This window comes from Staurois parvus, unplaced genomic scaffold (assembly GCF_062004578.1).
Source record: "Staurois parvus isolate SC_StPar_1 unplaced genomic scaffold, SC_StPar_1.0 ptg000604l, whole genome shotgun sequence".
Taxonomy (NCBI): Eukaryota; Metazoa; Chordata; class Amphibia; order Anura; family Ranidae; genus Staurois; species Staurois parvus.
Window position 1 is genome coordinate 218,462 of NW_028318400.1, and position 17,397 is coordinate 235,858.

Consider the following 17,397-nt stretch of genomic DNA (forward strand, 5'->3'; position numbering starts at 1 on the left):
AAACTACAGCCACAACATGTGAGCCCCTCATTACAGAACAAGGCAAACAAATGACACAGGGAATAGGGAAACCAACAAATCTACTATACAAGTTTGAAAGTTTTCCAATATTCTAAAGAAGGTTATTCAAACCTGATTCAGATATAAAGTGACCGTGTCCATTTGGATTTCACTTCTTTGTATAAGTTGGTCCTTTGTCAGCTGTAGAAAAAAAGAAATGCACATAAACTGCCAAATCTATGAAGACTGTTCAGCAAAATCAACCATTCATTTAAATCTATGTGGTTCATTGGGGTGCATAACTGTGCATTAACCCCTTGCCCTCTAGAGGATTTACCCCACCCCCCTTCCTGACCAGGCCATTTTTTGCTGTTCAGCACTGCGCTATTTCAACTGGTAATTGCAATGCTGTACCCAAATTAAATTGATGTCCTTTTTTTCACACAAATAGAGATTTTCTTTTAGTGGTATTTGATCACCTCTGCACTTTTTATTTTTTGCGCTATAAACAAAAAAAGACTGAAAAGTTTGAAAAAAAAAACAGTTTTTCACTTTTGGTTATAAAAAATATCCAATAAACCCAAAGTTAGTCATAAATTTAGGCTAAAATGGCTACATGTCTTTGATAAAAAAAAATCTCAATACATGTATATTCATTGGTTTGTGTAAAAGTTATAGCATCTACAAACTATGGAATTTACGTAGCTTCTACTTTCTGACTGCCTATCACATTACTTGAGATCCTAAAATGCCAGGGCAGTACAACCCCCCCCCCCCCCCCCCCGAATGACCCCTTTCACCTCAAGGATTTTGCAGAGAGGCAAGTTGAGTCCATGGAACATTTTATTTTTTGCCACAATTTTTTTGAATATGCACATTCTGCTATATGTGGGGATACCACATGTGAGAAACATTTTGGCAGCCTAGCTACATACAAGTCCCAAAAATCCAATGACCACCTCCAGGCTTTTAAAGGTCAAATTTCCTCATATCACTTCCCCGCTACCTATCACAGTTTTGGAGGCTCTAAAATGCCAGGATAGTGCAAACACACCCAAATGACTCCTTTTTGGAAATTAGACACCCCAAAGAAATTGATAAGAGATATGGTGAGTATTTTACAGATATCATTTTTGTCCCAGGTTTTTGAAAAAGAAAAGAAAAAATACATTTTTTGTTTTCTTTCTTCATTTTCCAAAAACACGTGGCAAAAAATGAGATCTGCAAAACACTCACCAAGCCTCTTAAAAAATAACTAGGAGTGTCTACTTTCCAAAAAAGGGTCATTTGGAGGGGTTGCTTCTACTATCCTGGCATTTCAGGGCCAACATTTGAAGCTTATGCGACACATCATCCACTCTTGAAGACCAAGCCTTTTCTGACACTTTTTGTTCACATGAAAACTTTTTTTGCTAGAAAATTACTTTCAACCCTCAAACATTATATATTTTTTTAGAGCAGAGGCCCTAGAGAATAAATCGGTGGGTGTTGAATTTTTTTACGTCACACAGTATTTTCGCAGTGATTTTTCAAACACAAATCTTTTGGGAAAAATACACTTTTTAGAATTGCTGCTGCTCATTCAATATCCAACTACAATCTGTGGGCAGAGGAATGACTAGGCTCTATTGCTTAACTGTAGCTGAGAAAAGCCAAATCACCAGCCTTGCTGTGCTGCATGGTCATGGCTGTGTACTGTAAATCTCAGGACTGGCAGGATAGAGCTCATTTAACAGATAAATCAGTTCACATATTTGTATCTTAACCAGATTTGTACCTATTTGCCTGGAAGTCAACTTTAAGGATGTGTTGTGGCCTGAGGCACTAAACTTTTACTAATCTTAGGACCAGACTTTCTCTACTTTTTTTTTTTTTAACATAAAGGAACCCTTGAAATACCTTTTCAGTCTAATGGAACTCCTGATATTAATTACTATATCTACAGGTTACAGTACATTATACTGGTGGTCAGTGGGAAGAATGTTCCTTACATTTGTGGTTACTGGGATAAACACCTCTCATACATACAGCTAAAAAGATCTTTGTTATCAGTGGGAACTTATCTGACAGGTAAAAAGTGCTCATTTCTTGGTGAACCCCTACCAACCTCTGCAGGAAACTTGGTTGAGAAAGGCTGTTTTAGACAATAACTGGTCTACTGATTAGTTAGTATACAAGTCTCTACCTTCTTTATTGTACTCTTGACAGGGATGTATCCAGACAGCATAATCACCTCTATAACAACCATGTTGGATTTTTCCCGGGTTCCAACGTATCTGTAGGAATAAAAATACAAGGCTTGATTAAAAATACTTTGGTCTGCAACCTAAAAAAAGAGTCAAGAATAATATTAAAAAAACAAAACACCATTAATTCCAATGTGTATCCATATAAGACATAATTCAGTGTTAGCATTTGTACTGAATCTATATCTCCCAACTGTCCTTCATTTCAAGGGACTGTCCCTTATTTTAAACAAAATCCCTTTGACCCTCTTTCCTCTTCAATCATCCCTCTTTTTTGTTCTACAGCAGGGGTTGTCAAATTTCTAAACACAGGGCTAGGCTACTGTCTTTCGGCCCTTAGGGCAGCTAGAATGTGGCCGGTGACAGAAAAAAAAATCCCCCAATGTTGGTGGCAATAGAAAACATACATAGAGCCTGTGGTCAGCAGGTGGAGGATAGTGCCTCATCAATGCTATTAGTGGCAAAAATAGTGCCATATTGTTGTCAGTGGATAAAATGGTGCCTCATTGTTGGTGCCAGTAGGAGGAACAGTGACCCAAGGGTCAGGTAAAGGCAAGTAATGGGCCGCATCTAGCCCACAGGCCACAGTTTGGAGATCACTGTTCTAGAAGTATAACTTGATAAACAGTGTAGTATTTAAATACCAAAACTATCCTACAATGTTAAACCTTTCATCTATCCTGTAAATTCCTACATTTGTTGTTTTGAAAAGCAAGTATGAAGGAGAACGAGTGGTAAAAAGGATTTGTGGGTTCATCCAGTCATTTTCTGTGTATTAATTCTTTAGTATCTGCGTAAATGGGGACTTAGCAGGGTTGCGTCCTTTGCCTACATACAAAGGTGTCCCTCTTTCCCATCTCTGAAGGTTGGGAGATATGATGAATCTGCCTTACCATCAGCAACTTATAGAGTGACACTCAAACTGGAGAAGGTGGGGGTCAGCTTTAAAAGCCAACCAGGGGTCTAGTGTCAGCCTAAAAAAACCTCATCAGTATTTTAAAAGTAATTGTATTGTCCAATCACAAGTTGGGGTTTAGAGGTGACTGAGAAAGCAGAACCACAACAACCATTCAACTCCTGTAGCCACCCATAAGTTGAACAAATACAATTACCTATGGCTGCAGTAGTGACCAGATATAGTGAATGCAGGGTCCTGGGTTTATCCTCAGACTCTGAGATCAAAATTGTTTGTTAAAGAAATAAATAAAAGACCTAAAACACTGTTTTGCAAGTGAAATTCTTGAACAGCATTCCTCCATTCATCATATGTACAAAGATTTCTTGTACAAATATTCTTGTCTGAAAATCAATACCTCTATGGCCAACATAAGATATTTAGTAGCAGCACCATAGTTTTTGTATTACCTGTCAAGATGGGGTTACAAAAAAACCAGCAGATAATCACTACTATAAGGGGTTAATTTATACTGTGAAACATTAAATGTAATAATACACTGCTCATCAAAAAAATTAAAGGGACACTTTTTAATCAGAGGATAGTATCAAGTAAATTAACCTCCCAGGATATTGATCTGGTCAGTTAAGTAGCAGAGGGGGTTGTTAATCAGTTTCAGCTGCTTTGGTGTTAATGAAGTTAACAACAGGTGCACTGGATGGGTAACAATGAGACAATCCCCAAAACAGGAATGGTTTTACAGGTGGAGGCCACTGACATTGTTTTCCCTACTCATCATTTCTGACTATGTTTCACTAGTTTTGTATTTTGCTATGGTCAGTGTCACTACTGGTAGCATGAGGTGATACCTGGACCCTACAGAGGTTGCACAGGCAGTCCAAATCCTCCAGGATGGCACATCATTACGTGACATTGCCAGAAGGTTTGCTGTGTCTCCCAGAACAGTCTCAGGAGCATGAAGGAGATTCCAAGAGACAGGTAGTTACTCTAGGAGAGCTGGACATGGCCGTAGAAGGTCCTTAACCCATCAGCAGGACCGGTATCTGCTCTTTTGTGCAAGGAGGAACAGGATGAGCACTGCCAGCCCTACAAAATGACCTCCAGCAGGCCACTGGTGTGAATGTCTCTGACCAAACAATCAGAAACAGACTTCATAAGGATGGCCTGAGGGCTCGACGTCCTCTAGTGGGCCCTGTGCTCACTGCCCAGCACCATAGAGCAAGATTGGCATTTGCCATTGAGCACCAGAATTGGCAGCTCTGCCACTGGCGTCCTGTGCTTTTCACAGATGAGAGCAGGTTCAACCTGAGCACATGTGACAGACGTGAAAGGGTCTGGAGAAGCCGTGGAGAACATTATGCTGCCTGTAACATCGTTAAGCATGACCGGTTTTGTTGGTGGGTCAGTGATGGTCTGGGGAGGCATATCCATGGAGGGACACACAGACCTCTACAGGCTAGACAATGGCACCCTGACTGCCATTAGGTATGGGTATGAAATCCTTGAACCCATTGTCATACCCTAAGCTGGTGCAGTGGGTCCTGGGCTCCTTCTGGTGCACAATGCCTGGCCTCATGTAGCGAGAGTATGCAGGCAGTTCCAGGAGGATGAAGGAATTGATATCACTGAATGGCCCCATGCTAGCCTGACCTAAATCCAATAGAACACCTCTGTGACAATATGTGTCAGTGCATCTGCCTGCTGCATAATTTTTTCACTTTGATTTTTGGGGTGTCTTTGAATTCAGTCCTCTGTAGGCTGATGATTTTTATTTCCATCAAACGATTTTTATTTCCATCATCCTTACGTTCCTAACACATTACCCAGTCCATATCAGTATAGATAGCCACCGTGATATGTTTTCCCCTTTGAGATCTGATGTGTTTTCAAAGTGTTTCTTTGATTTTTTTGAGCAGTGTATACAGTATATAACAAAAAATATACCCAGAAGATACACAAGGTATTTAAAATGGGAGTCAGACATTAAAGTGTTACTAAACCCAGGACCCTGCATTCACTATATCTAGTCTCCCACAGTACACACAACATGGAAATGCAGTTATTGTAGTAAATATAAACTGCTAAATACCTTTCCTCATCAGCAGCTAAAGCAGTCTTGTGACTTCAGCAGAGCACTGGCTAAATCTTGTAGGAGAAGTTCTCTTTCTGCTCTTGGAGAATGCAAACCCCTGACCTCTGTCTGGACAGTGCTGATTGACCCTGTGTTGATCACATGGACTCTCCCAAGAAAAAAAAACCTCTCTAGCAATACACACTAAACTGAACATGTGCAGAAGGGCTACAGGTTCAGTCTGTCATATCAGCGTGGACATTTGGATAAGAGGAGGGGCAGAGAAGTCAGGACCAAACAGCCTTTTTACACAATGCAGAGGAGTAACCCCTTAGGTTCCACAATTAGTATAACAAGCATGCTTTACTGCATATACAGACTAATTTTACTGTTGCGGGTTTAGTAACACTTTAAGTTGCATGATGGAGGGGGAGGTGATATAAATCTTTTTATATTAAAGTAGTACTAAAGGCTGAGACTTTTTTTCATGGATATAATCATTTTAAATATAATGCAAAATAATGGTAAAATTTAAATTTTGTAATTAATTGTAATGCCTTATATTGCCTCGAGACTATCATGCTCCAGCTTCTCTGAGTTCAGATGCTGATCTTCCTGCACAGAGCCCTTAAAGTGATTGTAAATGTTGGATTTTTGTTCAAAACAACAAACTTGTTATACTTACCTGTGTAATGGTTTTGCATAGAGCAGACCTGGCCCTTATCTTCTGGGGTCCCCTGCAGGCGCTTATGCCTTCTCAGTGCCCCTATAGCAAGCGGTAAAGTATTTTATAGAGTGCCCCTATAGCAAGGTAACAAAAACAAAAAACTTACCTTTAGAATCATTTGCTTCCATCTCCTGTCCAGGACTACACGTCCCATAAGCCATTGCTCCCCACATTCACAAGTTCTCAGGCCCTTACTAACATGTATGGATGGTATACTGAGCATGTCTGCTGCACTGTGTATACTGACCTGTATGGACAGTGTACTGAGCTGTGTGAGTGCTGCACTGTATTTTCTGTACAAATAACGCATTCTGTATGCAGGGCAACTAATCGATTATGAAAATAGTTGACAACTATTTTCATAATCGATTATAATCAATGATGTCGATTAGTTGTTTCAGCCCTACAATTAACATTATTCCATTAGGACAGGGGGGTGTTTAACTGTGTATAAGGATGCTTGCATCCTTGAGAGTAAGGTAAGACACATATATGGACATATAATAGAGATTTTGATATTAGAATTTTTGATGTGACTTTGGTTTTAATCATTTTCAAATGAACATGGCTATTCTGAGCATGGCAACAGGAACATAAAAGGTTGGTCCACCCAAAACAAGACATTTCAGATATAAGGGGTCACTATTAGGAGGATGAATTAGTACATAGGGATAGTAGCATTTTAATGTTCTAAAAAGTAATGGGCAGAGATAAAAACATGAGAATCTTACTGTGTCCCCCAATTAATTATACATTTGAGAACACTAATAAAACTCACGTAGCACTGATAAGAATCTCAAAATTTGTCACTGGATCCCCCAGGCACTCTCTGTTTGACTTTGGTGTCACCTTTAATGAAAAGCTGGTGTCACTTCTGGGTGGTGGAACATTGTATCTCAGGACTGTCTGTGGAATGAAGACAAAAAAGCGAGTTAGAGGTAAATTATGACAAAGAGAAGAGAAGGCAGAGAGTTAGTTTCCTCTTACCTGTACAAATACACAGCCGTTGCCCATGGCAGTCACAGTGTAATCTCCAGTAACAGCTGGTAGTGATGCTTTCTGGAGGAGGAGCCGGTTGTTTTTGTCTACATGGAAACTCTCTAGAAATCCTGAGCTGGAACCAACAGTCACAGTCACATCACCCTTATCACTAAATGTGAGCTCGGAATACTTGGCCAGAGCTTGGAGAGCCACAACTGTGTCCTATATGGAATAAGAGGATTGGTAGTAAAGGTCCAAAGGTGTACACTAGGGACAAAGGTGAACACTTTTATTTCACGTTGTGGTCAACAAAGGCCAGTATATAAATCACATGATGTACAAAGTAAAAAATAAGGATGTAATGGACAAAATGCAAATAAAAAATCCTGCTTCCAACCCCCCCCCCCCCATCCTACTCCCCAACCCTAGAATAATTCTAGGGTTGGTCTTTCTACATATTTTTATTGTGAAGTCTCCATAAATATAGGATCTTGGACAGGAAGGCCCTCTGCTAGGGCCTTTTAGGAATTTCAGCACAGGGACAGATGATATACAGTTGCAAGAAAAAGTATGTGAACCCCTTGGGATTACGTGGAGTTTTGCATGAATTGGGCATAAAATGTGCTTTGAACGTCATCTAAGTCACAACAATAGAAGAACACAGTCTGCTGAACATAATACTACACAAACATTAGATGTTGCCATGGTTTAATTGCACATAACATGTAAACATTCACAGTGCAGGGAGGAAAAAGTATGTGAGGCCCTAGCTTAATGACTTCTCCCAGAGCTAATTGGAGCCAGGAGTGAGCCAACCTTGACTCCAATCAGTGTGATGAAATTGGATGTGCTGCTGACAGCTGTCCTGCCCTTAAAAAACACACACCTGTTTTGGGTTTACTGGTTTCAAGAAGCACTGTCTGATGTGAACCATGCCTCGCAGAAAAGAGCTCTCAGAAGACCTACGATCAAGAATTGTTGACTTGCATGAAGCTGGAAAGGGTTACAAAAGTATCTACAAAAGCCTTGATGTTCATGTGTCCACGGTAAGACAGACTGTCTACAAATGGAGTAAGTTTAGCACTGTTGCTACTCTCCCTAGGCGTGGTCGTCCTGTAAAAATGACTGCAAGAGCACAGCGCAAAATGCTGCATGAGGTAAAGAAGAATCCCAGAGTGTCAGCTAAAGACCTACATCTCTGGCACATGCTAACATTTTTGTTGACACATCTAGAATAAGGAAAACATTAAACAAGAATGGAGTGCATGGGAGGACACCACGGAGGAAGCCATTGCTGTCCAAAAAGAATATTGCAGCACGTTTGAAGTTTGCAAAAGAGCACCTGGATGTTCCACAGCACTACTGGCAAAATATACTGTGGACAGATGAAACCAAGATTGAGTTGTTTGGGAAGAACACACAACACTATGTGTGGAGAAAAAAAGGCACAGCACACCAACATCAAAACCTCATCCCCACTGTAAAACATGGCGGAGGGAGCATCATGGTTTGGGGCTGCTTTGCTGCCTCAGGGCCTGGACGGATTGTTGTCATTGATGGGAAAATGAATTCCAGAGTTTATCAAGACATTTTGCAGGAAAACGTACGACCATCTGTCCGCCAACTGAAGCTCTGCAGAGGATGGGTGATGCAACAGGACAATGACCCAAAGCATACAAGTAATTCAACAAAACAATGGCTGCAACAGCACAGAATACGCCTTCTGGAGTGGCCCAGTCAGAGTCCTGACCTCAACCCGATTGAAATGCTGTGGCATGACCTTAAGAGAGCGATTCACACCAGACATCCCAAGAATATTGCTATACTGAAACAGTTTTGTGAAGAGGAGTGGTCCAAAATTACTCCAGATCGTTGTGCAGGTCTGATCTGCAACTACAGGAAATGTTTGGTTGAGGTTATTGCTGCCAAAGGAGGGTCAACCAGTTATTAAGTCCAATGGTTCACATACTTTTTCCTCCCTGCACTGTGAATGTTTACATGTTATGTGCAATTAAACCATGGCAACATCTAATGTTTGTGTAGTATTATGTTCAGCAGACTGTGCTCTTCTATTGTTGTGACTTAGATGACGTTCAGAGCACATTTTATGCCCAATTCATGCAAAACTCCACGTAATCCCAAGGGGTTCACATACTTTTTCTTGCAACTGTAACCTACCACCCAGATCAACCAGAACAGTTGACAGTGAGATATGCTGCAGGTTATCAGTGAACAGATAAGCCTTGCTGAATCTAGCTTGCTGCATTTCTGTATTTAGTCCATCAGTCACCTGTGTAGATGAGAAGCCTCCATAGGGGTTCTGCTGTTTGCTCAGCCAGTTCACAATCTCTGCAGCTTTGCCCAGGTCAGGTTCAGGACCAGAGAGTAGAGCCAGGAGCACATAGGAGCTCATCTCCACCTCAGCAGATGGAGCTCGGTACCAGTATGAATCTTGCTTGGGAGGCACAGTATCACGTTTCCAGTAGAGTTGTCCATCTGTAGATACAAGGACATGACATAACTATATTATGGTCTTTTCTCTCGCTAAAGCTTGTTTGTATGACCTCATTACTGGCTTGTTATTAGTGAGTACCATTGAATGCAGTAGTATTCCCAGGCTGATGTGATGAGATGTCCCAAGTGACATCTCAAGCTAAGGGTGCATTCACACTTGTGAATGCATCTGCAGTTGGACTACATGGGAGAACCCCAGCGGGGATTCTTGCGATTAGATGCAAGAGGCAAGCCCCATTGAAAGCAATGAGAAGCTGTCGGTTCCCACAGCTAATTGCGTCCACTTGCATGTAATCACTCAAGCAGTGATTATATGCGAGTGGGTGTGATTAGCTGGGGGAGCCAATAGCCTTCCATTGCTTTTGATGGGTTGCCTCTTGTAGCTAATCTTGGGATCCCCTGCTGAGTTTCTCACATGTAGTAGGACTGCAGATGCATTTACAAATGTGAATTCACCCAAGGCCCCATTCAGATATTGCATAGTAGGAATGAGCGTTGCCATTTTAAAAGAGTGATTTACAGGCTTTTCCGTGTACCACGCATATGGCAACCAATTCACTTCAATTAGCTGCCCTACGTGCGTTTGTCACGCAAAAGAAGCTCCTGTTCCTTTGTGGGAAACAAGCTTAGCAGAATTTTTAAAGGAGTGCTTTGGCATGTTTGACGCGCTATCAGGGGCGGACTGACAACTCATGGGGCCGCCGGGCAATAGGGGATCATGGGGCCCCTGTGTCCTTGCCCAAACTCAAAAAAGCCTATGAAAAAGGCACTAGGGGCAGTGCCCGAGTTTCCAAATGGTCAGTCCGCCCCTGCGCGCTATTCTATCATGACTCAGCAAGGGAGAATGTCACCAGCACACAGAGTATCACCAATATGGGTCCAAACGTTTTAGTGAACGATCACATAGTTACAGCAAGGCAACATTTCAGAGTCGCAGGACCCCTTCATCCGGCATGTGGTCACATGCCGAATAAAGGGGTTCTGCAAGACTCCGAAATGTTGCCTTGCTGTAACTAGGTGATCGATCATTAAAACTTTTGGACCCATATTGGTGATACTCTGTGTGCTGGTGACATTCTCTCTTGCTGATTCTGTCTCGGTTCTCGGTCGCTGCAGCACCCACTTATACACACAGCCATGTTTCACGCAGGAATGTGTACGTTTTGATTGTACATTTGCAGTCTGTCATGACTATTGCGGCAGAATCCCACTGCGTTTGAAGTGCCATTAAAAATAATGGTACCCAAATGTGCATCATGCTTTTTGCCATGATTTAGATTTCCAAATTGCCTAATGTGATTGGGGGGCCTATTAGAAAGTGGGATAAATGATGCTGGCCATCTTAAAACTGAGAAGACTGGTGATAGAAGGCGAGTACTGCAACAAAGGTTTCTTTTTTATTTTCAGTAATCTTGGACCATTGATATTTACTATATGAAAGTAAAAACTGGGGTTTTGCTATAGGGGTTTGGATGTAGACATAGTTTTATTTTGCATTTCAGCTGGTGTATAGGAAGGAATGAAAAGTTAATTAAGTCATCTTGTAATTTATTGCATACTATTTAAAACAAGTATACATTTTAAATAGATTCGGCTATATGCAAATATATACATTTGCCTGGAGTTCTCTAAGTTAATTGATTTCTCACCTCCTCCAACAGCCTTCTCCTCTAGTTTGTCCAATACAGTTTTTCTGAGCTCGGTGTCTCCGCTGAGTGTATATGTGTAAGCTAGCAGAGCCAGAGTGTATACACTAGACACATCCACGGCTACTTTTTGCAGACAGGACACTGCTTCTCTGACCAGAGGATCCTACATGGAGAAAAAAAAAAGGATACATGAGAAAGAAAATTGCTAAATATATCATCTGTAACGTAATGGATACAAGTAACCTTTTTTTTTGTAAAGTTTTTTTGCTTTAGAGCAGCAGTCTGAAAACTTTGGCCCTTTGCTTGCGTTTATCCGGCCCTTGGAGCATTATTCTATCCAGTGACACCAACAGTGGGGCATAATTCCTGTCACTGACACCAACAATGGGGCACTATTCTTCCACTGACACCAGCAAAGGGGCACTATTCCATCCAGTGACACAAACAATGGGGCACTATTCCATCCAGTGACGCCAACAATGGGGCACTATTATCCACACTGACACCAAGAATGAAGCATTATTACTTCCATTTATACCAACGATGGGGCACTATTCCTTCCATTGATACTAACAATGGTGAACTATTCTTTCAACTGATACTAACAAGGGGGCATAATTCCTCCCACTGACACCATCAGAAAGGCACTATTCCTCCCACTGACATCAACCATGGGGCACTATTTCTCCCACTGACACCAAGGATGGGGCACTATTTCTCCCACTGACACCAACGATGGAGCACTATTTCTCCCACTGACACCAATGATGGAGCACTATTTCTCCCACTGACACCAACGATGTGGCACTATTTCCCCTACTGACACCAACGATAGGGCACTATTTCTCCCACTGACTCCAAACACAGGATATTGTTTACCCCCACTGGTTGCTAGGACATTTTTTGCTCCCACTGACTCTAATATGGGCCCCCTAAAGTTTGAAGGACAGTAAATTGGTCTATTGTTTAGAATGTTTAGAGACCCCTACTTTAGAGGAATGATCCAGTTGGCAGTCGAATGGAATAAATATATATATATAATTCTTTGGGTTTAATGGTAATATATTTACTTTAACTGTAAATGTCCGTGCTTCTTGAGTGCATTTTACTGTACCACAATGTAACCTAGTTACATTATTCTAAGGTGATGCTGCTCCATTGTTTTTGTGCTGTGACACTGCAATCTATGTGATATAACTAAATAAAAAAACAATGTGCGCTATAAAACTAGCGAATAAGCTAATAAAATAGAGCCACTGCAATAACACTTAAAAGGTGATCCCACACTTAAAACATAAAACATACATAAATAGTGTTGCGCTAACTCATATAGACATAATAGTCCATAAACAGATTCAAACGTGATAGTTCAATCAAATATATTTCATATTTTGATTGAACTATCACGTTTGAATCTGTTTATGGACTATTATGTCTATATGAGTTAGCGCAAAACTATTTATGTAATGTAAGTTCTTTCCCCCACAGATACTTATCACTACAAAGCTTACATTAAAAAATTAAATAAATAATTAACCTATATTGGTCACTCATAAAGATTAGATAATGGGGGCTCTGGCAGCATTATTTCATATAATGGAAAATATAACAAGATGGGCTGGTACTGATGGGGGAGAGCGCCTAAAACTTCCACTTGAACAGGAACAGATAATCTTTATCAGTCAAATGATAAAAAAATATATATTTTTGAAGTAAAATACTTTTTCTTTTAACTACAAATGTAAAACCTAGAGCAAGTTATACAATTATTACCATTGGGAAGTGCCTTATAATAAACTACAATATTTGAATAAAATAGTTATTAACATAAGTGTGCACACGCTCATTATCATTGTGTGTGCCGGTGGGGAGATGGGTTAGATCTTCCTCTGACTGGCTCTGCAATAAAATAATTTCTTCAATGTATCTGTGTTTGATCTTTGGGATGCACGCCCTAATGCAATAGGCTACGCACACCTATGGTTATTAATATTGATCACTCACCTCCAGGGGTACACCGCCATCTATCAGAGCAATTGCCACATAGGCGGAAAGGGAAATGTCATCTTCCACTCCTCCCTGTAATAGAGACCATGGCTTCTATTTAACATTTTTATTTTTCTATTTAATTATGCAGATTTAGTTAAAATAAAATGTAGAATGGTTTTACTTTACTTTAAAGTGGTTGTAAAAGGTTTTTACCTTAAAGCATAGAATAGAACCTTCTATGCGTCCACCCTAATAGTTACCTGAACCCCATCGTGATCCAACAATGCGCACTGGAGCCTCGACTCTCAAGGTACTCTCCCTCCTCATTGGCTGAGACAGCAGCAAGAGCCATTGACTCCTGCTGCTGTCAATCACAGCCAGTGAACCAATGAGAAGAGAGGGTGGGGTCAAGCTGCAGCTCTGTGTGTGAAAGGACATGCTTAGCAATGGCTGGGGAGCGAGCCTGCTTGAGTGCTTTGTGCTTTGAGTGCTTGCTCTGGGGGCACTCAGCAGGAGGGAGAAGCCAGGAGCACCAGCAGGATATTGGAGAAGAGGAGGATTAGGGCCGTTCTGTGCAAAACCACTGCACAGAGCAGGTAAGTATGACATTTATTATAACAATTGCCTTTTAACATGTTCATGCTTCCTGGAAGATTGTTTAATGAGTGTTTGTTTTTTATCCATTCTTGTTTCCTCCACACAAAAATGGCACACAGATTCCTTGTTTTATTTTCCCAGAGAATAGAAGATGAAATTTAATTGGTTATTGTAAATAAGATCTATAATTTTCCCATAAAAGATCATTTTTTTGTTTTCCGTAAAGAGAAGATCTTTCATGCAAAGATGTATTAAAACTGCCGATAAAGAGAAAAGGTAGAAAATAAATTATGCTAACAATAATAAGTTGGGAAATTATATTGGTTCTAGTAATGATGGTTAATTTTTAGAATTTCCAGAGGTAGCAGAGGAACTGGCTCGGTGAAAGATTAATAAAGTAATGGGCCCTGATGATATTCATCCTAGAGTTCTAAGAGAACTTCGAGGTAAAGTTATTGAACAATTAACTTATCTTTTTAATCAATCTCTTCTAACAGAAGTTTCCCATGACTGGCGGACAGCTAATATTGTAGCTATCCACAATATCCAGGTAGAAGCTGGCAATTACAGACCAGTGAGTTTAACATCGGTCAGAGTCAGGTTAATGGAATCACTCCTGAAAAGAAGGATCATTGATCACTTAAAAATACACAATTTGCTGGCTCCAAAGCAACATGGCTTTACCGAGGGCAGATCATGTCAGACTAATCTGATTGGATTTTTTGACTATATTACCAATGTTTTGGACCAGAGTGGTGCTGTGGACATAGCATATCTTGATTTCAACAAGGCATTGTATGTTCCACATATTGTTGTAATATAAAAGTTGTACAAGCTAGGACTTAGCCCTTGGGTGGTTCAGTGGATATGCATCTGACTAAAGGATAGATACCAGAGTGTGGTTGTAAATGGGGCTCACTCAGAACAGAGACCAGTCATTAGTGGTGTACCACAAGACTCTGTACTAGGTCCTGTTCTATTTAATCTATATGTAACTATATGTAAGTGATATAACTAAAGGTTTGTTGGTAAGGTTTGTCTTTTTGCTGGTGAAACAAAGGTGTGCAATAGGGTTGATATCCATGGAGGTGTATGTAACATGGAACATGAGTTGGCACTGCTGGAAGAAAAGTGGAAATTGCACTTCAGTGTCTCTAAATGTAAAACAATGCACCTAGGGAGAAAGAATCTCTTGCGAAAGTACAACATTGGGGGTACAGAGTTGGTCAGCACTTCAGAGGAAAAGGACTTGGGAGTACTTATTTCAGATGATTGCAAAATGAGCAAATAGTGTGGCCAGGCAATGGGGGAAGTGAATGGAAATAAAATTTTAGGATGAATCACTAGAGGGGTCACCAGCAGGAGGTCCTGATTCCCCTATATAGATCTTTAGTTAGACCTCATTTAGAATACTATGTCCAGTTCTGGGACCTCACTTAAAAAACGATATTGATAAGATGGAACAAATCCAGAGGCAGGTAATAAAAATGGTCTGGGGGGATAAAATGTATCAAGAGCGACTTCAGGAACTTCAGAAAGCCAAAAATACACAGCTCAACATGCAGATCATGGACTCTGGTAATATTGAAGAGGTCCCATAGAGGACTGATCATATACAGTATATCCAGTGAGAAATAAGGGATGTGAAAAAGGGAGACAGCAGTGTCAAAATGGCTCCCATACAGTGTATATCAAAAGAAGCATAGAGCAGTGTGTCTCTCCAAATATGATGGGTTATATTTATAAAACAATCGCAGAGCTATTCACCCAATGAAACTGGATTTATACATTTATTCTGTTGAAATGGGGGCAAAATTGAATATCAGTAGACTATTTTCTCGCTCTTCATTCTTACAGAATAGAGTGAATCGGGAAAATACTGCATTGTGGCCACTAGATGGACCTGATGATGATAGGAAATAAATATGTATTTACTATGAGTGTCAACTCCCTCTAATGACCCATTTCCAGATTCATTTTATTCTGAAGAAGGAATGAAGAACATTCAACCTGAGAAAATAATTAACAATGCCTAATAACATTTGGTTTTGCTCCCATTCTCACCAAACAAATGTGAAAGCCGTTCCACAGGATGAATACCTCTGCAAATGTTTTATAAATACACCTCTAAGCATAGCAAGGGGGTTATTTGCTAAAACTATGGAGTGCAAACTCTGGTGCAGCTCTGCATAGTAATCAGTCAGCTTCCATGTTTTATTGTTGTTTTATTTGAACAAGTTAAGTCAGAAGCTAATTGGCTACCATGCACAGCTGCACCAGATTCTGAGTGCCCTAGTTTTAGTAAATCCCCCCAAAGTTTCACAATAATGAGCTTCACATCCAGCTAAGCAGAACCCACTATTTTAGATTGCCTAATATATCAAAATAGATAATGCACAGAGCCAGTAATGCAATAAAACAGATAACAGATGACCTCCTGCTGAGTTCATATTAGTTTTGGAAAAGACACCCAAAGAGGCTGTGCATTCACAGTGAACTTCAGCATATAAATATTAGTCTTTGGTAACATTGGGTGAGTACAAACAAAAATGTGGTGCATTGTCTCCAATGATAGCTGGAAACAAAGCACTCAAGTTCATGGCGGCACAGACTAGGGAAAATGCCAGGTCGGGCTACACAAAATGCTGGCTTGGTGCAAATGAAAATCATAGTAGCTATCACAGAAACATCCAAAAAGACTGCTTTTCACTGGCACAAATGTCCAATGTGTAAGGGCAGATAAGAGGTAAGCACAGACTGAAAAGGGCCTGAAAACGGCCCTCTGTGTTCCGACTCATGGTACTTGTTTAATGAGAAGTTAGCTGACATTCTACATAATAAAAAAAAATATAATCCATAGATATCTAACTATCTAGGGAGAAACTTCAATGAATTATGGTCCCTTCAACTTCCTGAAGCTAACTAACTGGAGTTTCACTCTGCACATGGGGGCCCAACACCACCCCTTCACCCCATCCCCTCCTTGTGTGTTTCCTGTCTTTCTGCACTTCTCATTTTTTCACACATCATTTTACACCAAGTTTCTGGTTTCACAGTTGGTACCCTCACATTATGGGGTTTTTTTCCAAACAGAGCTTTAATGATGTTTGGACGTTCACTCTTTTGGTGAGTGTAGTCTCACTATTTTAATAATACTTTTGAGGGAACATGTCACACTAGCTGCCATAACCCCCTCGGGTGTACTTCACACCATCATATTATAGTTTTTGTGTGTTTCAAGGGGCATGCAACTAAATGTTTGGTCACAACCGTCTATCGCTTTATTTCTTATATACATCATATGTTAAAATGTGACCTTCTGTAAGACTGGATATTTTACATTTTTATTCATTAAAAATGTATTGAAACAGAAAAGGTCCCTCCAAGGAAGACACATAGGGGAAACATGTCAGGGCCTGAGGCATCCATATGTGATACCCAGCATGTCAACCATTAAACTTCACACAGAGTACTACCTTCTAGTAGGAAAATCCATTTAGGAAATGTGGTATAGGCTACCACAACTGGAGTTCTTACTAGATCAGTTCAATCCCTTTTGAAAGTTTTGTGTCTGGAGTTGTTAAAAACTTATTGTTGTTTTGATACACATTGTAGTTTGTATTTCAGTAAATTGTTCCTGAAATTGCTGAGGCCTCAGTGTTTTTATTTTTTTTTTTGCACGCCACTTATTGTTTTTAAAGCCATTC

General features: G+C 40.3%; 1 protein-coding gene across 1 annotated transcript in view; it reads right to left on the reverse strand.

Annotated features, from left to right (window-relative positions):
- LOC149449761 (alpha-2-macroglobulin-like protein 1) overlaps positions 1-17,397 on the reverse strand; it is a 125,162-nt gene that overhangs the window by 18,759 nt on the left and 89,006 nt on the right. The window contains exons 27-33 of the mRNA XM_089692748.1: positions 13,109-13,183; positions 11,105-11,267; positions 9,232-9,437; positions 6,948-7,163; positions 6,739-6,866; positions 2,186-2,276; positions 133-201 (exon numbers count right to left, since the gene is read on the reverse strand). Coding sequence (XP_089548874.1) covers positions 133-201; positions 2,186-2,276; positions 6,739-6,866; positions 6,948-7,163; positions 9,232-9,437; positions 11,105-11,267; positions 13,109-13,183 — 948 coding nt within the window. The remainder of the gene's footprint in view (positions 1-132; positions 202-2,185; positions 2,277-6,738; positions 6,867-6,947; positions 7,164-9,231; positions 9,438-11,104; positions 11,268-13,108; positions 13,184-17,397) is intronic.